The sequence below is a fragment of the Anopheles coluzzii genome, chromosome X, assembly GCF_943734685.1.
Source record: "Anopheles coluzzii chromosome X, AcolN3, whole genome shotgun sequence".
NCBI lineage: Eukaryota > Metazoa > Arthropoda > Insecta > Diptera > Culicidae > Anopheles > Anopheles coluzzii.
The window spans coordinates 9864008-9889070 of NC_064669.1; the positions used below are offsets into that span (position 1 = coordinate 9864008).

Below are 25063 nucleotides of genomic sequence, written 5' to 3' on the forward strand. Positions count from 1 at the left end.
TGCATCCAAGGTTGTTGGCCATTGCTAATCATCTTGAGGGGTTTAAAAAGATAAAAACAACATAAGCCATTAGCGGTCCCCGAGATACACGGTTAATAGGAACCGAAAGCGCCCGCAAAATGCGACGTATCTCGAATTTCCGCATGAGTCGAATGCTCGTGATTTTCAGCGAAAATTTCACTAATTTTCGTATAATTTTGCAAGTAACGGGTAGCTTTTAGCCCCTTTATTAATTATTTTATATGATTCGCAATGAAAATAAAAGTTTAAAACCATTTGAAATGGCTTTTAACATTCGATCAAAAGCGTAATTATTAGGCATTTTACAACTGTGTCAAATCGGTACTAATTGCTCAAAGAACTGTCAAATGTTGGAAAACCGCTTATCTCCGAATCCGCGTATAAGACGTACCGTGTATTTCGTATAAGAGGTTCCGTATATTTATGAATCTTAATGGGTTCATGGATGTTATAGATTCATGAATCCTTGGGGATTCATCATAAATCATTAGAGATTCGATTCGAGATTCGAATCACTCACGGCATGAAGATTCATATGAATGAATCTCAACGCAAGATTCATGAAACCCAACACTAATCAGACATGGCATGGTAAGCTAGCCGCACGATTACACCAAGCGGACGCTGATGTTAAATAAAGTCTGAAAATCTGAACCAAGAATGCAAATTGTCGGGTCCATTTTCAACCATTGGTTGTTTATCCAAAACGGGAAAGACGCACGGGAAAATTTGTCTCGAACGAGCGAGTACAGTGAGGTGACCATACTGAGATGTAAACATACTCCAGTGCGTTCGCTAGCAGGAGTAACGATTCGCTGGCTGTATTGTACTCATTGGCGTTGACTTGAGCTTTTTGAACGCAAACAAAATACCCAAAGTTTGAAGGAGACGGTGCGCATTTGCGATAAACTTCTCCTCATTAGATTCTGGTTGTATTATTTGTTTGGAGAATCACTCCAATTAACGATTCTCCCGTGAAAAAAACATTAACTAAGCGGTCACCTACTGTATGGAATTGTAAGGCCTCATAAAGGATATCCCAAGCAACTCGTTACAGTTCTGCACGGTTGTGACTAAAAATCGAAAAACAAAAATCAGAATTTCAACGTTACGTAATAAATGGATATTTGCTGCATACCGGCCCGCAAGGCCACAAGGCACCACGGCAGTTTACACCGGTTGGTTCGGGTGCGTGCCGAGACGTTACCATGGGTTACGGGCACACGGGCCGTCCGCTCACCCGCATGCGACGTACACCACACCGGAGACGTACACCAGAGAGGTGCACTATTGCACAATATGAAAATAGGCAATTATTACAGCAAAGCAGCAGTTTAGGAAGCTACACTGTCCCCCCGAGCTGTCAAACAGGAAATCATACACTGTTTTGGACTGTCGGAAATGTCGAATCGAGAAGCGATCATTATCTAGAGCCAGAACACAGACACACACACACAGGGCAGTCGAAACCCTGTGGTTTCATATCAAACCCTATTTGTTTTGCTTCTTCCACTGCATCCCCCCCTTCCCTATCCCTCCCTTACCCTTTGGGTTGTCCACGTCCGAAACGTCCAGAAGCGGAATTGATTGAGTTTCGGCCCGAATCGATGAGTGGGCGCTTTGCCGACCCCACGGAGCATTTAAATGTGGCCAACAGTGTGGTACGGCACGTGAGATGCGGGCTGGAAGCGCACACGCATGCTGCTAGCGGTGCCAGAAAGTAGCGCGCTCATCGAGAAAACGGCTGCTTATCTCGCGCGCCCTCAGCCTCGTCACGATCGTTATCGCGTCCCGCAGTCCCTAAAACCAGTGTGAGAGTGATTGTGAGCGGTGGCTGGAGATCCTGTTTGCTGTTTGCTTGCGGTTGTCTTGTATAAGGGAGAGGATGGATTTCGTAGAAGAATTCACCGACGAGGAGCGGTTAAAAATTGAGCAAGATTTCTCCCGCCTGGCAGGTAAGCGCGGTCTCCCCCACTGTGAGCTTATCAAGCAAAGGATAAATCGTGTGTGTTTGTTTTGCACTACTTACCCACAGACAAATGCTATCTGGACCACGCGGGCACGGCACTGTACGGCGAGTCGCAGCTGCGCGCCGTCCAGGAGCTGCTGGCGGGCGGCCTGTACTGCAACCCGCACACCAGCCGCACCATGGAGGACCTGATCGATCTGGTGCGGTACCGGGTGCTGCGCTGGTTCCAGACCCGGCCGGCCGACTACAGCCTGGTGTTTACCTCTGGCACGACCGCCAGCCTGAAGCTGGTCGCCGAGTCGTTCGAGTTCGGACCGGGCGACGCTGAGCCGGGCTCGTTCGTCTACCTGCGCGACAGCCACACGTCCGTGCTGGGGATGCGCGAGCTCGTCCGCACGGGGCGGGTGCAGCCGATCGAGCGGGCCGAGCTGCTGCAGGCGCTGAACGAACCGGAGGACCCGCGGCGCCAGCACCCCCATCGACCCTCGCTACTCGTCTTTCCCGCCCAGTGCAACTTTAACGGCGCCAAGTACCCGCTGGAGCTGTGCGAGCTGATCGAGCGGAACGGGCTGCGCGGGTACGGCGGGGACGCGTTTCACGTCTGTCTCGATGCGGCCAGCCACGTCTCGACCAGCCCGCTCGATCTGTCCCGCTACCGGCCGAGCTTCGTCTGTCTGTCGTTCTACAAGATCTTCGGCTACCCGACCGGGCTGGGCGCGCTGCTGGTGCGCCGGGACGCGGAACCGCTGCTGCGCGGGAAGCGGTACTATGGCGGTGGCACGGTCAAGATAGCGCTGAGCGGGCCGAACCGGTTCCACGAGCGGCGGGACGCGCTAGCGGACCGCCTCGAGGACGGCACGATCAACTTCCTCTCGATAGCGGCGCTGCTGCCGTGTCTGGAGACGCTCGCGCGCCTCATCCCCGGCGCCACGATGGACCGGATCCAGCGGCACACATTCCAGCTCGCCCGCCACTGCTACCGGGAGCTGCAGGCGCTGCAGCACGCAAACGGCGGCCGGGTGGTCGACCTGTACCACGATACCGCGGTCGGGGACGCCCGCACGCAGGGCGCCATCGTCAACTTTAACGTGCTGAACGACGACGGTGGGCACGTGGGGTTCGCCGAGGTGGCGTGTATGGCCGCCAACCACGGCATCTATCTGCGCACCGGGTGCTTCTGCAATCCGGGCGCCTGCCAGCGCCACCTGCGGCTCGCCGATGACGATCTGCTGCGCCACTACCGGGCCGGGCACGTGTGCGGCGACGCGAACGATCTGATCGACGGGCAGCCGACCGGGTCGGTGCGCGTCTCGTTCGGGTACTGCACGCGCCGGTCCGACGTCGACCGGCTGGTGGCGATGGTGCGCCGGTGCTACGTGCGCCGCTCGCTAACAGGGCCGCTGTCGCGCGCGGACGTCCTGGCGCAGTACAAAAGCTACGACCGGCCGCGGCTGGTGCAGCTCTGCCTGTATCCGGTCAAGTCGTGCGGTCCGCTGCGCGTCACTACCGGTGGGTGGCCGCTCGCCCCGACCGGGCTGCTCTACGACCGCGCGTTCCTGATCGTGGACGAGCATGGGGCCGCGATGACGCAGAAGAAGCTGCCGACGATGTGCCGCATCCGGCCGGACATTGCGGACGAGCGGCTGGTGCTGCGGCACGCCGACCTCGAAGACGAGCCGCTGACGATTGAGCTGGAGGGCGGCGGTGAGGCGGGCGAGCCGGCCGCCGCACACCTCTGCCAGACGAAGGTGTGCCGGGACAGCGTGCAGGGCGTGGACTGTGGCGAGCGGGCGGCCGACTGGGTCAGCCGGGCGCTCGGCGTGTCCGGGCTGCGGTTGCTGCGACAGTCCGGGCAGGAGCCGCGCCGCCAGCGCCAAACCGACCGCGCACTGTCGCTCAACAACCAGGCCCAGCTGCTGCTCGTCAACCGCACGTCGGTCCGGTGGCTGCGCGACAAGGTCGGGGACGGAGATTGGGACGGCGCGGACGCACCGTCGCTCGACGCGCTGGTCGACCGGTTCCGGGGCAACCTGATCGTCGAGACGGTCCGCCCGCTGGAGGAGTCGGACTGGCGGCGGGTGCTCGTCGGCCCCAGCCAGTTCACCGTCGACGGGCCGTGCACCCGCTGCCAGATGATCTGCATCGATCAGGCGACGGGCGAGCGGACGGCGGAGCCGCTGCGCACGATCAGCCGCGAGTTTGGCGGGCGGATGCGGTTCGGTGTCTACCTGTCGCTGGCGGGCGATTGGGCCGACCGGGAGCTGCCCCTCGGTGCGACGGTTTCGGGTGTAATCGAGGAAAGCGAATAGCGATTTCGGGGGAATTGATGGTCAAAACCTTTTTTTCCTTTTTGTTTTGCTAAACACACACGCATTAAACGCACACTGAACATTAAACATTGCGGTTTACCCACAAACAACGCACCTGGATACTTTAGCAATAAAAAAAACGGACTAGAAGACACACCACCGCACATCTCTCTGGCTCTCTTTGCTCGCCCCAGCCCAGCACTACTGCAGCACACAGTCCGTGATCGGTTGCTCCGCCACCTTGGCCACGGGAAGGCCGTCCCGGGCGTTGCGCACGTTCTGCACCACCTCCTCGTAGCGCGGGAAAGCGAGCGAGCCCAGCTTGGAGTGGACGAGCGTGTCGTTGATCTGCACCTCGAACGAGCCGCGCCGTCCGGTGCGGCAGACCACCTCCGCCTCCGGGATCTGCTCCCGTATCAGGGCGGCCAGCTCCAGGCACTGCGGTTTCGAATTGCACACATTGCTATGGAGGGGGAGGCGCGAAGAAGCGGGAAAACAGGGAAGAGCTTTCATGTAGTTACACTACCAAAACGCGCATTGCTGCCCTGCACTGGCACGCCGCGGTCACGTACCAATACTCGATGTCGACGCGAGGTTTCGGGCGCGCTGCCTCACCCTCGGACATGGCTGGATGTGGTGTGATGTTTTTTTAAGGCGAATTTTGCGTTGCACAGTTAGGGCCCCGCAGTGTTTTTGTTTTGTTTTGGCGGCAGCCGGCTTTTGAGATTTGTTTTGTGACAGCGGAGCGTCTGTCATCGTGCGTCAAAATATTGAGCGGGCGCTGCAGCACGTTTGAAAAAAAAACCGTTACCGTTCAAATAGACATAGAGCGATAACGTCGCGCGCGATAAAATTTAACTCAAAATTTCACTCCACGTAGATCATAGTAGCTCATTCGACTCAGTCAACCAACTTGTTTAATGTTTGAAAACACAAAAAATAAGTTAAAATGTGTTCAAATCTATTTTTTGCGTTTAGCATTAATCTGGCTCGTAAACAAACTTGATAATTCGATTATTCGATTCCTAAACGGAGTATCGAAAGACTTCGTTTAACAGGCGGTGAACGACTGATGCTTTCTAAAATTAGTACAAAAAAAAGCCAGTGGTCCCAAGTGCCACAAATCCACTAAACGACCACTAAACGGCTTCTAAACGACTCAAGCACTCTACCTAAACGGAATACAGGTAGTCCCCGAGATACACGGTTCCTGTTATACGCGGATTCGGAGATACGTGGTTTTCTAAATTTGACAGTTATTGGAACAAATTGTAATGATTTGACACATCATATATAACATTCCATAGAACTTCCTTTTGATCGAATGTTAAAATATATTTCAAAATGTTCCAAGCTGTTATTTTAAGTCAGAATCATATCAAATAATGAATTAAATGGCTAAAACCTCTCACTACTTGCAAAATTATACGAAAATTAGTGATATTTTGGCTAGAAATCACAAGATTCGACTTACGCGGAAATTCGAGATACGCGGTTTTTTGCGGCCGTTTTCGGTCCCCATTAACCGTGTATCTCGGGGACCGCCTGTATAGAAAGACTTCGTTTAGCAGACGGCAAACGACTCATGCATTCTAAAAATAGCGAAAAAGCTGGTGGCGCTCTCTGTTGGTGGGATACCCCAACCTGTTGAGCTTCATCGCTTGGAGGAGAGCTTTCTCATTTCCTCTGTACTGTTGTATGGTTTCACATTGAAGTTATGCATCGCTAGACCTAGAACGGCGATACGATTGTTTAAATACTAAACTCCAACGGAAACCACCAGCACTGAAGCAAGTGAGATTTGATAATGGTCGTTGGTGTTGATACCCACGTATCTGACCTCACGACCATTCATAAAGATTTTTGCTCTGAAAGTTAGAAGGCTATTTAGGTCATGATAAGATGAAACTTGTCGAAACCACTTTGCAAGAAAAGGATAGCAATATAATGATGAGTTGTAATACGCCATCTATTGATCAAACCAATGAAGCTGTGGAGCTTTCATTTTTTTCTATGGATATTCAATTTTCCAGTCGTTTAAGCTTAATCTGTGGCGCTTGGGGTTCCAGGCGGTCCTTCTAAATAGCGCCTAAGCAGCTTCCTTAAGCTACGGTGCCGGGGATTATTTTTCTTTGTGTTTTATTTTCAAGCAAGCGTCATCGATGAAATAAACAACAGGATTTGTTTTGTTTGTGTACATGTGTATATTTTTTAATCCTTAATATTCATAAATTACACGAAACGTATCACAATTTACTGTACAATCACAATTACTTCCTTCAAAATCCCTTCTTCAAAGAACTAATCTAACTTGTACAGCAGCAATGAGATGATTGGCGACGTCTGTCTTTGACACTTTGACAAGACCCACCTTGTACCGATGTTATGCATTAAAAAGCTCTAAAGTTCCACCAAGTTTGGTACACGTTCTTAACAAGCCGTAAAGTTCCATCATGAACCCTACACATAGTGTTAATCAGCCGCAAAGTTCCAAAGAGTACCATGTGTCTGTTAAAAAGCTCCATAGCTCCGCAAAGTAACGTCTATCTCTTAATCAGCCACAAAGTACGACATCGGAACGATTTATCGTTAAACAGCCCTATATCAACTATAAAGTACGAGCTGGCTATTTGGGATGTAGCCTTCTAACTTTCTGAGCAAAAATGTATATGAATGATCGTGTGATCAGATACGTGGGTATCAACACCAACGACCATTTCTCAAATCTCACTTGCTTCAGTGCTAGTGGCTTCCATTGGAGTTTAGTATTGAAACAATCGTATCGTCGTTCTAGGGCTAGCGATGCATAACTTCAATGCGAAACCATACAACAGTACAGAGGAAATGAAAAAAACTCTCCAAGCAATGGATGCTCCGCTATCCCACCAACAGATGGGGCTACCAGCTTTTTTGCTAATTTTAGAATTCATTAGTCGTGTGCCGTCTGCTAAACGAAGTCTCTTTTATATTCCGTTTAGGTTGAGAGCTTGAGTCGTTTAGTGGTCGTTTAGTGGATTTGTGGCACTTGGGATACTTTTAATATCCATCATGAATCAAACACATCAGGCTAACCAGCTGCAAGGATCCAGAGTGTATAAAGTGCTTGTTAAAAAGCTCCATAGTTCCGCAAAATACCGCCTTTCTCTTAATCAGCCACAAAGAACGACATCGGCAAAATGTTTTGTTAATCAGCTCCAAATCAGCTATGGAGTTCGAGCTGGCTATTGGGGTAATCGCTAGCGCGAAGCTTAGTGCATAATTTCCTCCTCGTGAAGCTTAGTGCATAATAATAAATAATGATTCCTTTCGGGCAAAGTCCCATCTTTTTCTTATAAACCCGCTTTCGGATGGAATTTAGTGACCTGGCCCGAGATCCGCCGCCAACGACAAGTGGCCACTTGCAGCTGCATTTTATAACGCACATTTTGTAACGGTTTTTATTCAAATAAGTCATGCGTTGAAATGGCTGCGACGAGCCCTGTCCTGAAAATGGCCTCCACTGTCAAAAGTCAAATCAGACACGTCATTTTCTTGCACTTCCCGGCCCGGCCGTCCGCTACTGTAACCACCACGACAACCGTCTCTCTCTTTTGCTCCCTTGCCCGCTCGTTCCGTTTCATTTTCCAATCACAGCGGGCTGACTGGACCCACCGAATGGAGCGCTCACAATGCACAGTGGACAAAACGGCATGCAATTCATTTGGACAAAAAAAAATCCGTCAACCGAACCATTGACAGCACGGCGCGTACGAAACGAAGAGCAGCAGCAGGAGCAGCAGTCACAGCTTGCTTCCTCACACACACACACGCTGCTCGTAACGGTGAGCGCACGATAAGAGAGCCCTGTGCTTGCTTTTAACACCGAAAATTCCACCCCGTGTGCGTGTGTAAGAGTGAAACGATTGGCAAACGCGCGCGCTCTGCCACCAGGCCCACCACCAATCGAACAGGGCCGTGCGTGCGTGCGTACATTGTCCAGCAAAAGTTGCTCTCACACCAACAACAACAACAACAACAGCAACAGCAGAAAGTAATAGTAACGGTCCGCATTCGCGAAGACGTTCCCCCATTTCCAGAACCGCTCTGGTGTTTTTTTTTTTTGTTTGTTGCGGTTCTCTCTTTCTCTCGTACTCTCCCTTGTACGGCACGGATTGTATTCTTACTGCCGTTTTATTCTCGCTCGATCTCTGCCATTCTCGCAAACGCGGTCAGAAGGGTGTGTGTGTGTGTGTATGTGTGTACGTGCGTGTGTTTGGATGCGTGCTCGGTCGAGCAACGACGGCCTGTGATTTAACCTCCCTCCCCCGTCTCGTTCACACACCTTCCCGCACTGCACCTTCGTGTGTGTGTGTGTGTGTGTGTAGCCGTGTCGTTGTCGTGTGTTCGTGCGTGAAGCCAAATCCGGTGTTCCATCCATCCGTTCGTACCAGTGCCAGTGGCTCGATCGATTTGCTGTTGCGAAACTACAATCGCGGGTGTGTGTGTGTGTGCGTCACCACTACACAGTTGCAAAAAGGAGTGCGGGAAGGGAGCCGACTAATCTGCTTCCGGGGTGCGGGGGTTCCTCCCTACTATCAACTGTCGCTGCGCGGGGAACCAAGCCCCAGCGAGGTCCAATCAACCCCCGACAGTGCAGCCGACCATCAACCTTTGCGCGGATGCGGGCCTGGTACAGTCGACCGAATTGACCGAATGCGGTCAACAGTCGGTGGAGCAACCCGAAATCGCTGACCAGCTACGCCCGCCTCTTCCCCGGCCATTTGGCAGCAGGGAAGGAAGGAAAAGGGAAACGCGCGATCGATCAGGTGTTGCGAAACACGCGCACACCGAGAGAGAGAGAGAGAGAAAGGGGAAAACGGTGTGTGTCCTTCAACCTTTCGCGCTACCATCCGAACGGCGACGCTGGAAGCAGGCCAGGCGAAACACGACGTAAACACAAAGGCAAACGGGACAGGGGCGGACGTGCATGAATGCGAGGGACGAACGGACGGACCCTTAACAAGCCGGCGAATACGCAACAGCAGCAGCAGCAGCAGCAAGGGACAGGAAGCGCTTAAGAAGAAGCCCCGGGCCCACCAGCCTGCCACACGCACACACAATGCTACCCACGTACCAGCGGGTAAGTGGCGGCGGGAGCGGCACCGCCGGCACGAGCGTCTCCGTGACGAACCCGCTGCTCGGGCGGCGGTCGTTCCGGTCGCGCGAGAAGTGCCTCATCCTGCTCGTCCTCTCCACGTTCGGGTTCGTCTGCTTCGGCGGGTTCTTCTTCCTGCCGGACAACTTCAGCGCGGACCGGGTGCTGAAGGCGTACAAGCAGTTCCAGCGGGCGGGGCCGGAAATCTTCATACCGGCGCCGCCGCCCGCCCACGGCCGCACCGGCGAGGAGGACATCCACCGGCAGGACGACCGGGTGAAGCTGGCGGAAAAGATACGGAAGGAGCTGCCGGACGACTTTCTCGAGAAGCCGGACACGGGCGGCGGTGGCGAGGCGGGCGTTGGCGGTGAGGAAACGGAGGGCGGAGAGCAGCAGCAGCAGCAGCAGGCGCGGGACGGTGCCGGAGCGATCGATGAGCCGGCGCTGCAGCCGGGTGGCGCCGGTGGTGTGGGCGTTGTGGCCGGCCCGGCCATCGAGGGCCCGGCCGGGGTGGTGCAGCCGCCCCACCAGCAGCACGCCCCGGAACAGGAGGAAGGCCAGCTGCAGGAGGTGGCGGGCGGGGACAGGCGCGGCGAGAAGGCGCGCGCCCCGGCCGGGCTGCACTTTAACGCGTCCGTCGGCGAGGACCCGGACCGGGCCGTGCGGGAGAAGCGCAACAAAGTGAAGGAGGTAGGTGGATTTTGCACTGCTTTTTTTATTTTTAAATGATTTTTTTCACGGTTGAAAGCTGTCCAAAGGGGACGTCCATAAATGATGTTACGGCAAACAAGCAAAGTTTTTGTTGGATCCTCTTAGAGTCATTTGACTTAAATGAGCAAAAAAAAATCAGTATGTTGATCCTTCACTTTTGCTCAACAAACTGTATTTTTTAATTTTTTTTTTTACATAAAAATAAACTGTAATCGCCATTTTGGTAACGCAATTCGTAAACAGCTTATCTCGAATGTCCACGAATGTTGAATTGCCCAGTTTCGAGTAAAAAATTGCCCATTAGTTTGTAAGTTTATTAGAGGTGGTAGCTTTGAGTTCTACATTTGTTATTTCATACGACTCTGACCAAAGATTACAATGTTGAACCCTTTTCAGTGATTTCGGTACCAAATAAGATTTTTTTTTTATTTTGACAATGTCAAATCAGTAGAACTTTCTCAAAGATCATTCAACTTAAGAAAACTGCGAATCTCGGAATCCATGTATTAAGCGGTACCGTGTATCTCTGGGCCTATCTTGTATATGTCATAGCCTTTTTGTGTGTACCCAATTTTGAACGTCACTTTTTGACAGGACGGGCGAAAACTTTTGCCCCAACAGGCTTTCTGGTAACTTGACGAATACACAAAACACTCTTCAAATCTTCATCCAGAAGCAGAAGCTTGGGATAAGCCCACCTGTGTACTACACCCACTTTGATAGCTGCTCGAAAACTGCTATTCAATGCAAACAGCTGATAGGGTGAAAATTCGGCCCACAATCATTAAAGGGAAAAGGACCCATTGACAGATATTCGGCATACGACTTACACCTTGCTTTGGGATACTTTTTTCCGGTCCCAGTCGTTGCTCGGGGGGTCACCAGTGAGGAGTTTTTGAAGCATTTTCTGTTTGTTGCTGTTCAGATGGTGACACCTGATACCGCTGTGTAGCGCTTTGGTGCCGCTGAAATGAAGGAGTAATTTATGGATAAGCCCCCACGAGATCAATCCTAGCCTGCACAGAAATTTGTTTTGTTACTGCAGTTGAGTGATATTTTACTGATTTTTTGTTGTTGTTTTTGCACAGAAAATTCAGTAATCCTTTCATTAAAAATCATGTTTACTGAATCAATCGGAATTGTTGGGCGCTCACCAATATGACAGCTCGTTTACTGAAATCATAGCAAAGCAATTATGGCATTGGGGGGTTTTACGATACTGGCCAGCTGTGTTTTTAACATGCAGTTTGACAGTTGGCGGCTGAACAAAGAATTAAGACTCATTTCAAACAGAAAAAAGAAAACAAATCAATTTTAAAATACATCCTTGTTTGTACACAAAGGATAAAATCCAATATGGCGAAACGTAGCTGCAAATGGTTACAGCCCGGATGATTGCCCCGCTGACGGGCTGAAAATGTCAGCTTTCTGACTTGAAACATAAAAGCGACCATTACTGATTGTTGGGGTCTGTAAGCGCTAACAGACACCATGACATTTTAACATTTCACAGCAGGATTGTAGCAAAGATTTTACACACCAACAAGGCGGCCAATTGTTTCAAATTAATCCCGCACCTGAAATTGTATTGGGGCGTCTGTTTAAGTCTACCAGATCCACTTTTTGCACATCGCGCGCCAGTGGGCATCGCGTGTTGTTTTGTTATGATGCTATCACTGACAATTCGGTTTGACAGAACTTGCTAATTTATCATCAAAAGGCATAAGAAAACAACCATAAGCTGTAAACGAAAGACGAGACATTAAATACAGAAATGGAGAATGGTCCAATAACTCCTCTCCTATAAACATATGGTTAAAACTCTGATTATGGCTCTGGGATATGAAACTCGGAATATATACCACCAATCCTATAAAGAAGAAGAAGAAGACGAAAAAGATGAAGTCAATTTGGCGACGTTACAGCGCTGCCCAACGAAATTTCAAAGATCCGTTTTACTCGGAAGAGTACGTTGGAGTTGTTGGTCTCGAAACCCAAATCTTGGACGAGGTAACTTGCTGTGTATAATGGACTCTCTTTCAACGAAATATTGAATTGTGTTTATTTTCCTACAGATGTGAACGATTCAAGCCGCAGTTCTTCTTCTTCTTCTTCTTCTTCTTCTTCTTCTTCTTCTTCTTCTTTAGCCTCATACTCACACGGAATAACCATCTATTATTGAGCTAGACTAGAGTTTTGAGTAATTCTGATTCAGATTCATGAATCTAGATGAATTTTTGGAATGATTTAATGAATCTGAATCTCGGTTGGAAAGATCCACGAATCTCAAAGATTGCAATTACGTTACCTCTCTAAATATCCATGAATCCCTGTAGAAATATGAATTTTAATTAATTAATCTGTGAAGATGCACGAATCTTTCGAGATTCATGAATCCTTGGAGATTGACTCGAAGAATTCGAAGAAGTTTGAAGTTTCGACTCGACAAGATGCATATGAATGAATTTTATCGAAAGATTCATGAAACCCAACACTAAGCTGGACTTCTCTGTCTGTTGCTCTTTGATTATGTGTTGTATTGGTTTCTTATTCTTTGATTGTCACATGGTTGATTTCACAGAGTTTGTTAATCACAGGTCGTTGTTGTGTTTTGTGTATTCTCTATTGTCTCTTTTTGGTGTCTGCTCAAAAGCAGCAGTTCAAATCGTGGTGTGAATGTGCAACACTGAACACATGTCAACGCCTGCTTGCGCGTAAAAGCCAATGTCACGCTGAAAGAGTCAATACAATCATCTCGAAACCCCCGTTTGTATCATTTTTGACATGGTTTGAGCCAGAATACATGTTTTCCTAATCGGCTAATCTTAATGCCGTTGGAAAAACCCGCCCCAAAGTGGTGCCCGCGCTTATCGCTATCATTCGACCATTGTGCGCGGTTTGGCTTAAAAAAAACACTATACAAACGCGCTGCACACAATGTATGTTGTTGGCTTTACAACTCAAAGTGCACGGGAAAGTAATGGAGAACGGGGAGGGGGGTGGTGGGTGGGTGGAGTGGTGGTGAAAGAGGGGGAGAATGAAAAGCGTGTTTCCGGTACATTAAAGATATCGCACAGAGTGGGGTGGTGGAGGCCTTAATCAATTAATTGGATTGAACACCCACGCACACACACACACATACACAAAGCACAGGACAGAGGAAAGGGTTTGGCCAGGTCATGCTAATGTCCGTGTCCGTGTGTGTGTGTGCGTGTAGGTATGTTTGTTGAGCGATTGGGCCCAAAGAAAGGGTTTATTATTTGCGTGTCGCTTCCCCCCCCCCCCCTCCTCCCACGAAGGCAAGCGAAGCAAAAACCGTCACTAAGTGACGTGCAAACAAACGCGCCCTTTGTTTTTGTATGCATACCAAAGCGAGTGTGTGTGTGTGCAAGTGCATTTGTGTCTGTTTACGCCGGGCTGCATTGCTGCATTGCCGCCGCGTGCTGCCGTTTTGCACTCGGTTGCATATTTCGTCCCCATAATTATGACCAAAGCACCCCGCACCTCCCCCCTTTTTTACATCGTTCGCTCTGTTTTTTGTTTGGTTATTTGCTTCGTAGAGTTGCGAAAGGGCTGCCGTGGGTTCGAGGGAGCGGGGCTTGGTGGAACGGTGATAAATATTAGCGCTTAGCAAACACAAAAACAAACTCTACTGCACCTAGGACAAGAAGGAAGGGGAAGACCGGGCCGGGTAGAAAGAAGTAGGGGAATGTGGGGCGAAATGGTCACCTGCATCAAGACCATTAATTAACACGTTTACTGATGACTTGTAATGATTGAAAAAACATCAAAACCATGGATTTATGGATAAATTGTGAAAATAATAAAATATAAATCAAAACGATGTTATTTGCACCGTCTGGAAAATAATGTAATGTAAGCTGACATTTTTTTAAATGTTTCGCATAGAGGCAAAATGATCGATATGTGTTGACAGGAGCAAAATGACGAGGCTTGGGTGTAAGCAAAGATCGCCACGACATATTTATGTTACATACATACAACTATACTGTATAGTGCACTCTATCGACAAGAAAAATTACTGACAACTCGTGAATTATTGAAATATTCCAGCAAATTAACTAAATGATTTAACAAAACATTTAAAACTTAATTCTCTCTATCCTTACAATTCTACCTAGATGCAAGCAGTGTTGCAAAATGGCATGAGCATCACGTGACGATCACCATCGAAAACTATGCATATTTCCTTGGTAGCTTGATGCTCATTGCTGATACTCAATGAAAGTGCCGAACGTGACATGCGAATGTTTGAGCCCAGCGCAAAACTCTGACTGACAAGCTGAGCTTAATGCTTTCGCAATCATAATTATGACTTTTGCTGACTGTGAACAGTGTTGCCAATTGTCACTATTTGAGTCACCAACATGGTCATGACTGAAACGAAGTTCAAGTCAGCTCACGTACATAACTTTAATAATCAGGGATGAGACTCACACATTAGATGGTGGACCAATCAGATGCTTGGTGACATTTTTTGTAGCACCCAACTCTTGGTCACTCACATGGTGATGACATTTTCTCCCTATGGTCATCATGACATTCTTGGAGTATACATGGCCGTGTGGTCCCAAGCAACAAAATGAGCTTGCTTTATCGTTTTACCTAAAAGGCCATCTCAAAGCAGAGAGACATTGTGTTGCTTGGGACCATTCGCACCACCCCGGATTTCTCCCATGACTATCGTGACCAAGTGACTGAACAAGAGTTGGTGGCACAAAATGACACCAAGCCTGTGATGATCGCACCAACTGAATGAGTCTCACCTCTGATCATTACAGTAGAGATCGTGATGCTGACATGATGTGACATGATGTGTGTGTTTTATGACATTGACAGTGACATTTTGCAGCACTGGATTCAAGAGCGCAAAGCCTAAAGGCCAATGTTGTGTTCCTTAAAGTGAAATCCTGAACAGTGCCATTTTGCCCCGGCTTACCCTAAATAACGGTGTCCCTTTCCCACCAACCATCCTGCCAATCTCTGTACATTCTCCCCCTCCCACGAGGCGAAACAAACACACATACCCCGACGTGCACTGACGTCCGGTGCACCTTCCTGCTTGGGCGGTTACGGTCACTTTCTAATTGTTTTACACAACAACAAGAGATTTATTTTTGCATGAGTGGGTTAGAACAAAATACAACGCAAAAATCGATCTGTAACCCTTTTTTCTAGTTATATGGGGTAACACACTCCTCCCGCAAAGCGGTGGGGGGGGGGGCAAAATACTAACGACCAGTGAAGCTAATGGCATATGAAAATGGCAATTAAATTTCACTTTGTGCTCATCCCCCTCGGACCTAGCTCAAAGACCCTTACCTGATACTCCCAATGCTCATTTGAACCCCTTTTCCACACACACATCGCACGATGAGATAACCTTTACACTGTTGGGAGGAGGTTGGGGAGGGGGTGTAGCTTCAGGAAGCGGAAAGTAGGTCACAAATCCGGGAGTGTTTGCACGGTGCTTCCCGTTTGCTGTCGTCACTCTGGGCCTCCTGATGCATCATGTGAGGGCTCATCCATAAGCGACGTAAAGCAGCAGTTGAGAGTTTTCAAGGCTCTCCTACCAATCAAACTTGTTTTAAAAAACCGTTACAGGGGGGAAGTGGAAATAATAAAAAAAAAACGAGATGCTCCAAAATTGTGATTGGCCGGTAAAACCCACGACTAAAAATAGACAAACGGGTCGACCGGTTCGAGCCGGTCTAAAACGCCACCTAAATGTCACATTCTGCTCGCATAAACGCGATGTTTTATGTGTGTATGTGTGTGTGCACGATTTGTCGAATTGGAAACATCACAAACACACACACATACACATACTGAAAAAAACCAACCCCACACTCTTTGGTGTTTTGCATAAACGTATGCAAATATGTTCATCTCAAAGCCGTGGAGGAAGCGAAACGATTGGCTTTTGTGATGTGATTTTTTTTTCTTCTAATTTTCCACCGCAACATTAAACATTTATCAGCTTTAGTGTTAGAAAGAAGCGCACACATTTACCCAAAAAGAACTGCTAATACTGCGTGCGTTACCAAGCGTTACCAAACCAAAGAAGAGGAAAAAACGGAAATCTGTTTGAAAAACATTTAGCAAAAAAAAAAACAAAAACAATCCACAACGCGCTGCTTGTGAACCACACGACGTGTGGGGTGTTTTTAATCTCCCCCCCCCCCCCCATTCCCCATCCAACTGTGCTTCTTTGTTTTTACCCGTGGCAAATTTCCCCGCATTGTTCTATTTTGTTTGCGTGATTTTCCTTTGGGCGTTTATCGGGTGTGTCTTGCTTTTTGGGGGGATTTTTTTTTGGAACAGACCCGTGGGGGCTGTTGTTTCCTTTTGTTTGTTTACCAACACTCTGCACGCTCTGGTTTTGCGTTACGGATGCATGCGCTGATACGGTTTTGCCTCTGGGTAAGCGCGCGCGCGCGCCCAATCTTTCTCCGTGCGTTCTGCCAAAATGCCGAAGGTCAAGGCCAGGAGCGGAATATGTTTAATGGGCTTGAAGGGAGGAGGGTAGGGACGCTGTTATGTGCTGTGCTATGAAGCAAGCAACCAGCAAACGCAGCCCGAGCCAGCGCTCGATTTCCGGCGTGACGCGTGTAAAAATGTGGACGACGTGTTGCTTTTCTGTGTGTAAATTACGTGCTGTATTATGGTCCGTCTTCGCTCGGGTTATCAATCGGGGCTGGTGCGAAAACATGTGATGTGGTGATGTGGTGGTTGTCGCGACCCCACGAACCAATGTGCCAAATGTGTGATGAGGCCCTTCTTACAGGGTATTCCAGGAGTTATCATAGCAGGGGGACACTTTATAGACTCTTTCTTACAGGAATTGAACCTATTGTAATTGGAATTGGACTCTCTAGCACGCTTGCTGGACAAATCCAATAGGAATTTTCAACGAGCTTGTCCAAAAAGGGTGCCATAGAGTTCAATTTCCAACGTATCAAGTTCAATTCCAATCGGAAAGAGTCTAGGAAGTGTCCCACAACTATGCGAACCCCTGGAAAACCATGTAACGGCTTTTTAGTTTGTACGGAACAAAAAAAAAAGGTTCGCACATGATTATTTTGAATCATGCCCGTTTGGACGCGAAGTTTGGCGAAGCGACCGTTGGCGTTAGTTAATTTGTAGCTTCTTCTTCTTCTTCTTCTTCTTCTTTTTAAATAAATTATGATACACGACCCGTTTCGCGCTGCCGTTTGCGTACGCGCTTCGCGCAAAGATTAATTATCTGGTGCGACGTGGAACAATGTGGCCGGTGTGTGTTCGCGGTGATTGCCGCTAGAAATAGTGTGTGTGTGTGTGTGTGTGTGTGTTCGCCGTGTTCAACATTGTCTATCTACTAAATTGTGTGTCGCTCTATCTAAAAAGGCTTCCCTCGCAGTAGTATCGCACACACTGGCAAGCGTTACCTCAAAGGGTGTAATAACCCGCGTTGGTTGGAGCGCGGACGACACGCTGTCCCGTTGGTATGGTTGTCGTCGACGTCGTCGTCGGTGGAGAAAATAGCTCTACGGAACGTTCGCAATCAGGGCTCGGCAAACGATTCACGCAAGGGAGCAAAACCAAGGGCAATATGGGGGCTTTCATTGTGTAAGATATTTTTTGTTTTGGTTTTTGTTGTTTGATGGTAACTGAAATATTATGTCAACAGTCAACAGCTCGCAAAAAATGCCTATCAGGAAAGGTACTGATTATGAATGCATATTTCTACCCGAGCATAAATATTTTTTCAAAAAAAGGTTTAAAAACTATTAGAAACATATTTTAATAATACATTCAACGTATTCTAACTCATTTCAAATATAAAACATGGAAAATCAACCTGCCATTCGATACATGATTGGGCATAAATGTAGAAATCCAATATGGCGGAAGGCGGAATTGTCAATTGGGTGTGGAAAATACTATGAATACTATTCTAGATGACGCCACTGCGACCTTGGCCAAACGTACAGGTATATGCTGTAAAACGCAGGACTAAACGTGTGAACTTTCTCTGTAGTGACTCTTTGACTCTTCTAGACTTGTTACCTGTGAGAGTTTTACGATACTATCCAGTTTTTTTATATGGAGTTTGACAGTTGGTGGCTGAAATCATGTCAACACTCCATACAAAACCACACGCTCGTGAAGGATTGATTTTTGTTTTTGTTTTCTGATGAAGCATTAATATTTTGTCTAAAAACCTAAAAAATATTAGATAGTTTTTTTTTACTTTTTAAAACTACTGTAATCCATTTCAAACCAACACAAAAAAAAAAACAAAAACAAACCGATTTTAAAGTACATCTTTGTTTGTACACACATCCCGACATCGATGAAAATTCGATGAATGCGTAAATCTGATTAAAATGTGTTGGGTGTTTGCCGACCCCTGGTTCTAATTAATACCGTGCGAAGATTATCGGTTTTACATTTCTCTTCCATCTACATTTCCAACCATCTCTTTCCATCAACCATCTACTATGGGGGGAGCTGGACCCGCCATACGTGTGCTGGTGTTCTTCGGGTTCATTGGCACACATACAAGCGCTCTTCGTTTTGCGCGCGCTCTCGCTGTCTCTCGCTCTCGGCGACCTCCTGCACAGATCAAACTGGTTCGTGCAAAATTCTAGCTGTCGTTGTCGCCGCCCTTGTCCCATCCGCTCTCTCGCTCTCTCCCACTCTTTCCTGTACTATTTTGCGACCCATCCAATGCGGGGAATCTCCATAATTGGACCGGCGAGCTTTGACAGCGCGTGTGACGTGGCCTATGGAGCTGCCAGCAGGGCAACCGGGACAGATCCGCCACCACCGTGTATGTGTGTGCGAGTGTGTATGTCTGCTGCCATGCTAGCACGTACACCGTGCTGTGATGTCTCTAGTAATCAACGCGCCGAGCCACACGCACACACACACGCACACATATGCCATGCCGTATCGCTTTTTGCCACCACTTTTGATATACAAGCTTTATCTCGGCATCTCACGAATGGGGGGCACCTTACCGCACTGGCTGGGCACACACAATGGCCACCGCACGTATCGAACAGCATCATCCCCCCCCTCGGTAATGGCGATTGCAGAAGCAGAGCGATGACGACGCTTTGCACACACCAACGCTCGCCGGAGAAGGCAGAAGATGGCAAAAGAGACATCCGATCCGATCACGGTATATGTGGCAGAGCCGCGTGACGCACCACTGGTCGCCAACCCGCGCGGATTTATGCGCAACGTGTTTTCATGCTGCTGCTGCTGTGCGGGTGGTGGGGAGGGTGACAGACAAAAAACTCCTTCTTTGCATTGATTCTCAAAGTAACGACGAAAGAGCACCACCAGGCCGGCATAAAGTGCTTTGCTCCAGTTTTCGCTTCTGCTCGTTGTGCGATTGTGCAACGTAGTTGTAGGTGGTGGTGCTACTTTGAAACAAATAGACACCCGTCCATCAATGCAAACAATCGTTTTCCTTCTCATCCTACCACTCCCCCCAATGGTGTTGTTGCAAGTGCGCAGTCATTTGGTTCGAACACAGGTCCAAGTGCTTTAGCAACACAGTGGAACTCTTCATAACGAGTTTAATCCGTTCCAAGGACACTCACTCGTTATGCGAAAAACACGTTATGCGAGAGGCTCTTCTTATATGCAAACGGAACACCTCCAAGTGGCAACAGTAATCCATTAAACAATTCTTAGTATCGAAATTCTCGGCCTCACGAGAGATCAAGAATGCATGCAAGAACACACCTATCAATACGTATCACACTCGTGAAACACGCGCTTCTTAAGGAGGTACACTACACACTAAAATCCACGTCCTGCCCACTTCCACGGACGACGCCCGAAGAGAGCCTCCGATATAATGGTATAAGTACTCGTTCTGAGGGATTCCACTGTACACAATCGCGTCAAGAACGTCTAGCGTACGGATCGAATTGAAACTTCCGATTGAATTTGCCCGCAACCGGAGCGACGCGAGCAAATGATGCCGCATGAGATGTACTTCAATAGTTCTTCTAGGCAATAGCAGAGCTCCTCTCGGATTTGTTTGTGCAGGTGTAATTTGAAGGTTCAATATACCTTCTCCCCACCACCATTGTTGGAGACATCTTGTTGACTCTATTTATTTGGCATATGTTTTACCAGGCGTTTTTCTTCGAAAATGTCTCCGATTTAACTGGTCCAGTAGCTACGGGATGTGTAGCTGGTATGAGTTGGATGCTTTGTAAAGACTTTTTACAAAGATGTTGAAACCTTGGGAGGAAGTTTCGAGTGTCTTTGAGACGTCAAACTCCTCGAGACGACCAAATAAGACAGATGCTCTGTGGAGACTATTTTCCCATGGTTAGATGTAAAACCTTCAACGAGTTTCGATAAAGCCTTACGACACTACTGAAATCTTATGTTAAAGAAGGCTTACAACAACTCTACTTGCAACACACTTGTTATACTGCTGGGCGCTAATACCGGTTGGATATCAATAGTTCATAGAATTAATTATTTGTGAATGTCGAATCAGTCAAGATGATCAATTAATACCACCTGGGTAGTTGATGGTGTCTGTGGATCGTATTCTCAACTCGGAACTTAAGCTTAAACAACTCTCCAAGTAAACTCCCAAGATGCTCCCAAGTTTGAAGACCATCGTGGGAAAGAATTATCACAATAATTCTCGTGACAAGATTTATTCGAATGTCGAATCAGTCAAGATGATCAATTAATATCACCTCGGTAGTTGATGGTGTCTGTGTCCAACAGATCATGTTCTCAACTCGCAACTAAAGCTTAAACAATTGTTCAAGCAAACTACCAAAATCCTCCCAAGTTTGAAGATCATCCTGGGAAAGAATTATTACAATAGCTCTCGTGACAAGATCTAGTTCTAATCCCAATGGCGAATCTGTCGAGATGCTCGATTAATACCACCTCGGTAGTTGATGGTGTTTGTGGATCATATTCTCAACTCGGAACTTAAAAGTAAACATGTCTTAAGCAAACTTCCAAGGTCCTCCCAAGCTTGAAGATGATCCTGGGAAAGGGTTTTCACAATATCTGTCGTGACAAGATCTAGTTAGAATGATAGTAGTTGGAGACCAAATAATTCCACCAAGTTGATCTTCCTTGGAGATGCAGGTTGTGAGTGTTGATGTTAGTCGCAATATATCGGGGTAGTGCGCTCTACAGACATCTTGTTGATATCTGGACATCTTCGGGAAGAATCTCATTTCGATACGTTGATATGGATAAATCCTACATAAGGAGTAGTCCCGATTCAGTCGAATTTTACAAAATAAAGGATGCACCATAAAAAGCACAGAGTTAATGCTACAAGTCTAAAGTGTTTCCGTTTTCCAGCATAAAGTCACTCGCCTGCAAAGATTTCGCCCAACGTCTTCAAGCGTTATTTCTTGTCTCAATGCTACTGCGAAAAAACGAATTAAATTCCTTATCTAAACAGTACCACTCAATGCGTCCAGAACGTGCCAAATCTATAAAATTCTTGATGGAATGGTGCTGAAAGCAACACGTCTAGCTCAAATCGTCCAAATGGTTGCACGTTTTACAACACCGATGTGTGCCCGCCGCAATGCAACAACACCACCCCACGTAACGGCCATTTGTTAGGCGCTTGCCGTATTATTAAAACATTTGCAAAGCGTTTTTTTTTTCTTAGCCGGCTAAAGCAGAAGCACAACAAATGGCTAGACACCCTTTACCCCTCCTCAAATGCACGGGCAAGCAAGTGAGCAGCTCCCCGAAAACCACACAAGACTTTTGTTTGGTGAGAATGGTTCATAACGCACGCTTGTTGAAACTGGCTGGAAGCTGTCGATGCTGCAGCGGGCGTGTGCCTTAGAAAAAGGTCAAACCCTTCTTTATTACCTAACGTGTTTCCTGTTGCTTTGTTGCTCGTTTCTTTCCGCTTTGCTATCCATTTTTAACCTTCAACGCCCTTAAAATTCGCATATTAAAATGCAACATTAACTAACCTGCAAAACCGGCAGTGCTCTGTACACGCGTGTCTTTGCACACATAGCCGGGCCAAGCTTTTGTTAGGCTTGTGTCGCGGGTAGCAAACTTTTAAAACCCAAAACACTTTGAAATGGTAATCAGCTGATTTTTTTCTCCGTTTTAAAAACGCCCTGCTTTTTCACACCTTCAGTCGTTGTTTTACAGCCCGTACCGTGATGAGGCCAGGAGTGTCAAGCTATAAAGGGCACGTAAATGTGATTTATGCTGCAAATTTGTTCGCCTTTGTCTCTAACTTCTCGACGTCCGTGAGTAACAGTAAGAGTTTAAAGTTTTCGTTCATTAAACGCATTACAAAAGGGAACAACTGCTTTCGTGAAAGTTACTGCTGAAGCGCTCGTCGTCGAACGGTATTACCACCAACCGGCCGGTAGATTAAATTGTAAAACATTCAAATTAACGCCATCTATGTGCTTAGGCTACCCGCAACACGCGTACGTTTGCGCCCGGCGTGTAGGCAACCCGCGCTACAGAAACCGTTACCACGACCGTGCAGCGTTGTGCAGTACACGGTGCGCGGACTTTGCTTGTGGGAGAAAGTTAGCAATTTCGATTAAATCCCCCCCCTCCCCTTCCTCCTCTCTTCCTGGAATGCGCTCAGCATTGTACGAGTCGAATGAGGTCGCCCAGTAGTGCGAAGAAGGCAGGAGGGGGCAGATGGTTTGTTATACGTTAGTGGGCTGCGCTAATCGGAGCGGCAGAAACACTACCCAGAGGCGTTTATTTCCCGATGGTTTTAGCTGTGTCTTTGCTTCAGGGGAGGGATTGAAGGGAGGAACAACATGGATCCATGATTTTTCCTATGCTGTTGGGAGAGAGCGAGAGGAAGAGAAAAATAAGATAAAAAAATGTCTTCAGTACCAAATGCCATTCGGCCTCATCCACACTCATTAACGAGCACGAGCGAGACAGAAAGCGTACATGAAACGCGTGTTAGTTCGTTTGCCTTACACATGCACTACAGAAAAAAGCATATTTGGTCAAATAAAATCGAGCAAGCGATAGAGAACTAGAGAGAAAGAGAGAGAGAGAGAGAGAGGCCTACTTTCTCCGCAGAAAGTACCACCCTGCCCGCTGGACATAACGCGGAAAAAGCGACGATGCGGGTAAAATTGGGGCGATGGGAAAAGATGGGTAGGAAATAAAAAAAAAAAAAACACGGTGAGAAGGGGACACAACGTGGCCGTCTCGCCCTTTCGGGGACAGAGGCGATGCGTTGTGCCCTCAATTTGCATGCTGAATGCAATTAAATTCGCGTTGCGATTATCGCCAGTTTCACGGGCGCAGGCAAAATCCACCGCGACATCGTGCTCTTGTTCCGGAAGTGTTAATTCACTATGTTTGGTTGTTTGTTTTTTTTGCTTCCTTTGCTCGGAAACGAGCAAAAAAAAAATGGACGTCTGGACGTGGGGCGGAAGTTGTTGTACTGCGCTGCACTTTGTCGCTGTGGCGATCGTTCGGAGTATGGCGTGGCACCCAGCCACGAGAAAGAAGGGATGTCTATCGTAAGAGGAGACTGTTCGGAAACGGTCAATAAATACTGGGTGCTGCGTTAGGCAGCGTTCTGTCAGCCATCGAACAGGATATACGACTGAATCTCGGAAGGTCCATGATTTTTGAAGATATTGAACTATCTTAGAATGTTTCTGTATCTCAGAGGATTTATTGATTATCATTTTTTTCCTCGTTCTTCTGCCCTGTACAGGCTTTCCAGAGTTATTTATAGTACCATGGTTAGTAAAATGCTACGTGGGGACAGTCTATACGAGGCTTGAACCCACGACGGGCATGTTGTTAAGGCTTGCTAGTTGGCGAGATGTACCACGAGGCCATCTTGGAAAATGTGTGTACATAATGCGTAGATCTAGGCGTAGATCTCTATAGATTATAAATCTCTGAAGAATCATGATTTTCATGATGATCATCCGAGGTTCGTGATTCCTCAGAAAATTACGAATCTTCAGAAATTCATGATTCTTCTAAAATTCACGATTCTTCAGAAATTCATGATTCTTCAGAAATTCATGATTCTTCAGAAATTCATGAAGTTTCAGAAATTTATGAATCTTCAGAGTGTCTTGAATAGTGGTTCATAAGTCCTAATTTGAGATTCAGGTACATTAATTCATTTCAAAGATTCATTCGGACTCATAATTCCGAATCAGAGTTGCAACATCTCTACAACAAACAGGGACAGTTCCATCAGACAACAAACTGCAGTCACCGTCTCGTTTGTTTGTCCTGCCTTAAGACGCCATTTGTTTGCCAGTGTAGATGGCGGACCTCTTCCCGAAATGGGGCCAATCCCCGATCAGCCAGAACCAATATCGCACCGTGCCCTAGAATGCCAGTAAACCCTAATGAGTAAAGATGTTTGCCCATCGTACGAGCATACACACAAACGCAAATGGTATTATAGGTACCGCCCAGCGGCGTAGAACAACCGGGGGACGGTCAGCATCGTACGATTCTGATTACGGGCACCGATTGTGGCGCGCGCCCTGTAGTACGCCTGGAACTGACGTTCCGGTGTCCGCGGTGTCGTCCTTATCGGTTGTTTGCCGCTCGGCCATAATGGAATTCGATTGTTGATTGCGCGAGCGCCTTCTTCGGGACAGTGTGAGTAGCGACCAGAGGTCAATAGGCAGTTTTTTTTGGGGGGAAGTAGAGAGACGGGGAGTTGATATTGTGTTTTAGGTGACCTCACATTCGGTAGGGCGCGTGAGTTTTACAGACAGGAAACAAACATCGACCACGACCAGTATTTTAATATCCAGACAAAGGTTATTGCTTGCGGAAGGCTGCTCGATATGGAGCAACACCAAGATGTCTGCTGCCATCACAGTTACCCAAAATAGATGTTCAAATCATCTC

At 47.7% G+C, this 25063-nt stretch overlaps 3 protein-coding genes across 3 annotated transcripts in view; 2 read left to right on the plus strand and 1 right to left on the minus strand.

Moving 5' to 3' along the window:
• The first annotated feature begins 1151 nt into the window (after nucleotides 1–1151).
• On the plus strand, nucleotides 1152–4463 carry LOC120949618 (molybdenum cofactor sulfurase). Its single transcript, XM_040367029.2, has 2 exons — nucleotides 1152–1976; nucleotides 2057–4463. The coding sequence occupies exons 1-2, from the start codon at nucleotides 1907–1909 to the stop codon at nucleotides 4297–4299; spliced, it is 2313 nt and encodes a 770-aa protein (XP_040222963.2). The 5' UTR covers nucleotides 1152–1906; the 3' UTR covers nucleotides 4300–4463.
• Nucleotides 4303–5045, minus strand: LOC120949654 (migration and invasion enhancer 1). Its single transcript, XM_040367086.2, has 2 exons — nucleotides 4872–5045; nucleotides 4303–4762 (listed from the first exon to the last, which is right to left on the minus strand). The coding sequence occupies exons 1-2, from the start codon at nucleotides 4922–4924 to the stop codon at nucleotides 4501–4503; spliced, it is 315 nt and encodes a 104-aa protein (XP_040223020.1). The 5' UTR covers nucleotides 4925–5045; the 3' UTR covers nucleotides 4303–4500.
• Nucleotides 5046–7776: 2731 nt separating this feature from the next.
• LOC120949019 (mannosyl-oligosaccharide alpha-1,2-mannosidase IA) overlaps nucleotides 7777–25063 on the plus strand; it is a 30445-nt gene continuing 13158 nt past the window's right edge. Inside the window, exon 1 of the mRNA XM_040365953.2 lies at nucleotides 7777–10123. Coding sequence (XP_040221887.2) covers nucleotides 9398–10123 — 726 coding nt within the window. The 5' untranslated portion in view covers nucleotides 7777–9397. The remainder of the gene's footprint in view (nucleotides 10124–25063) is intronic.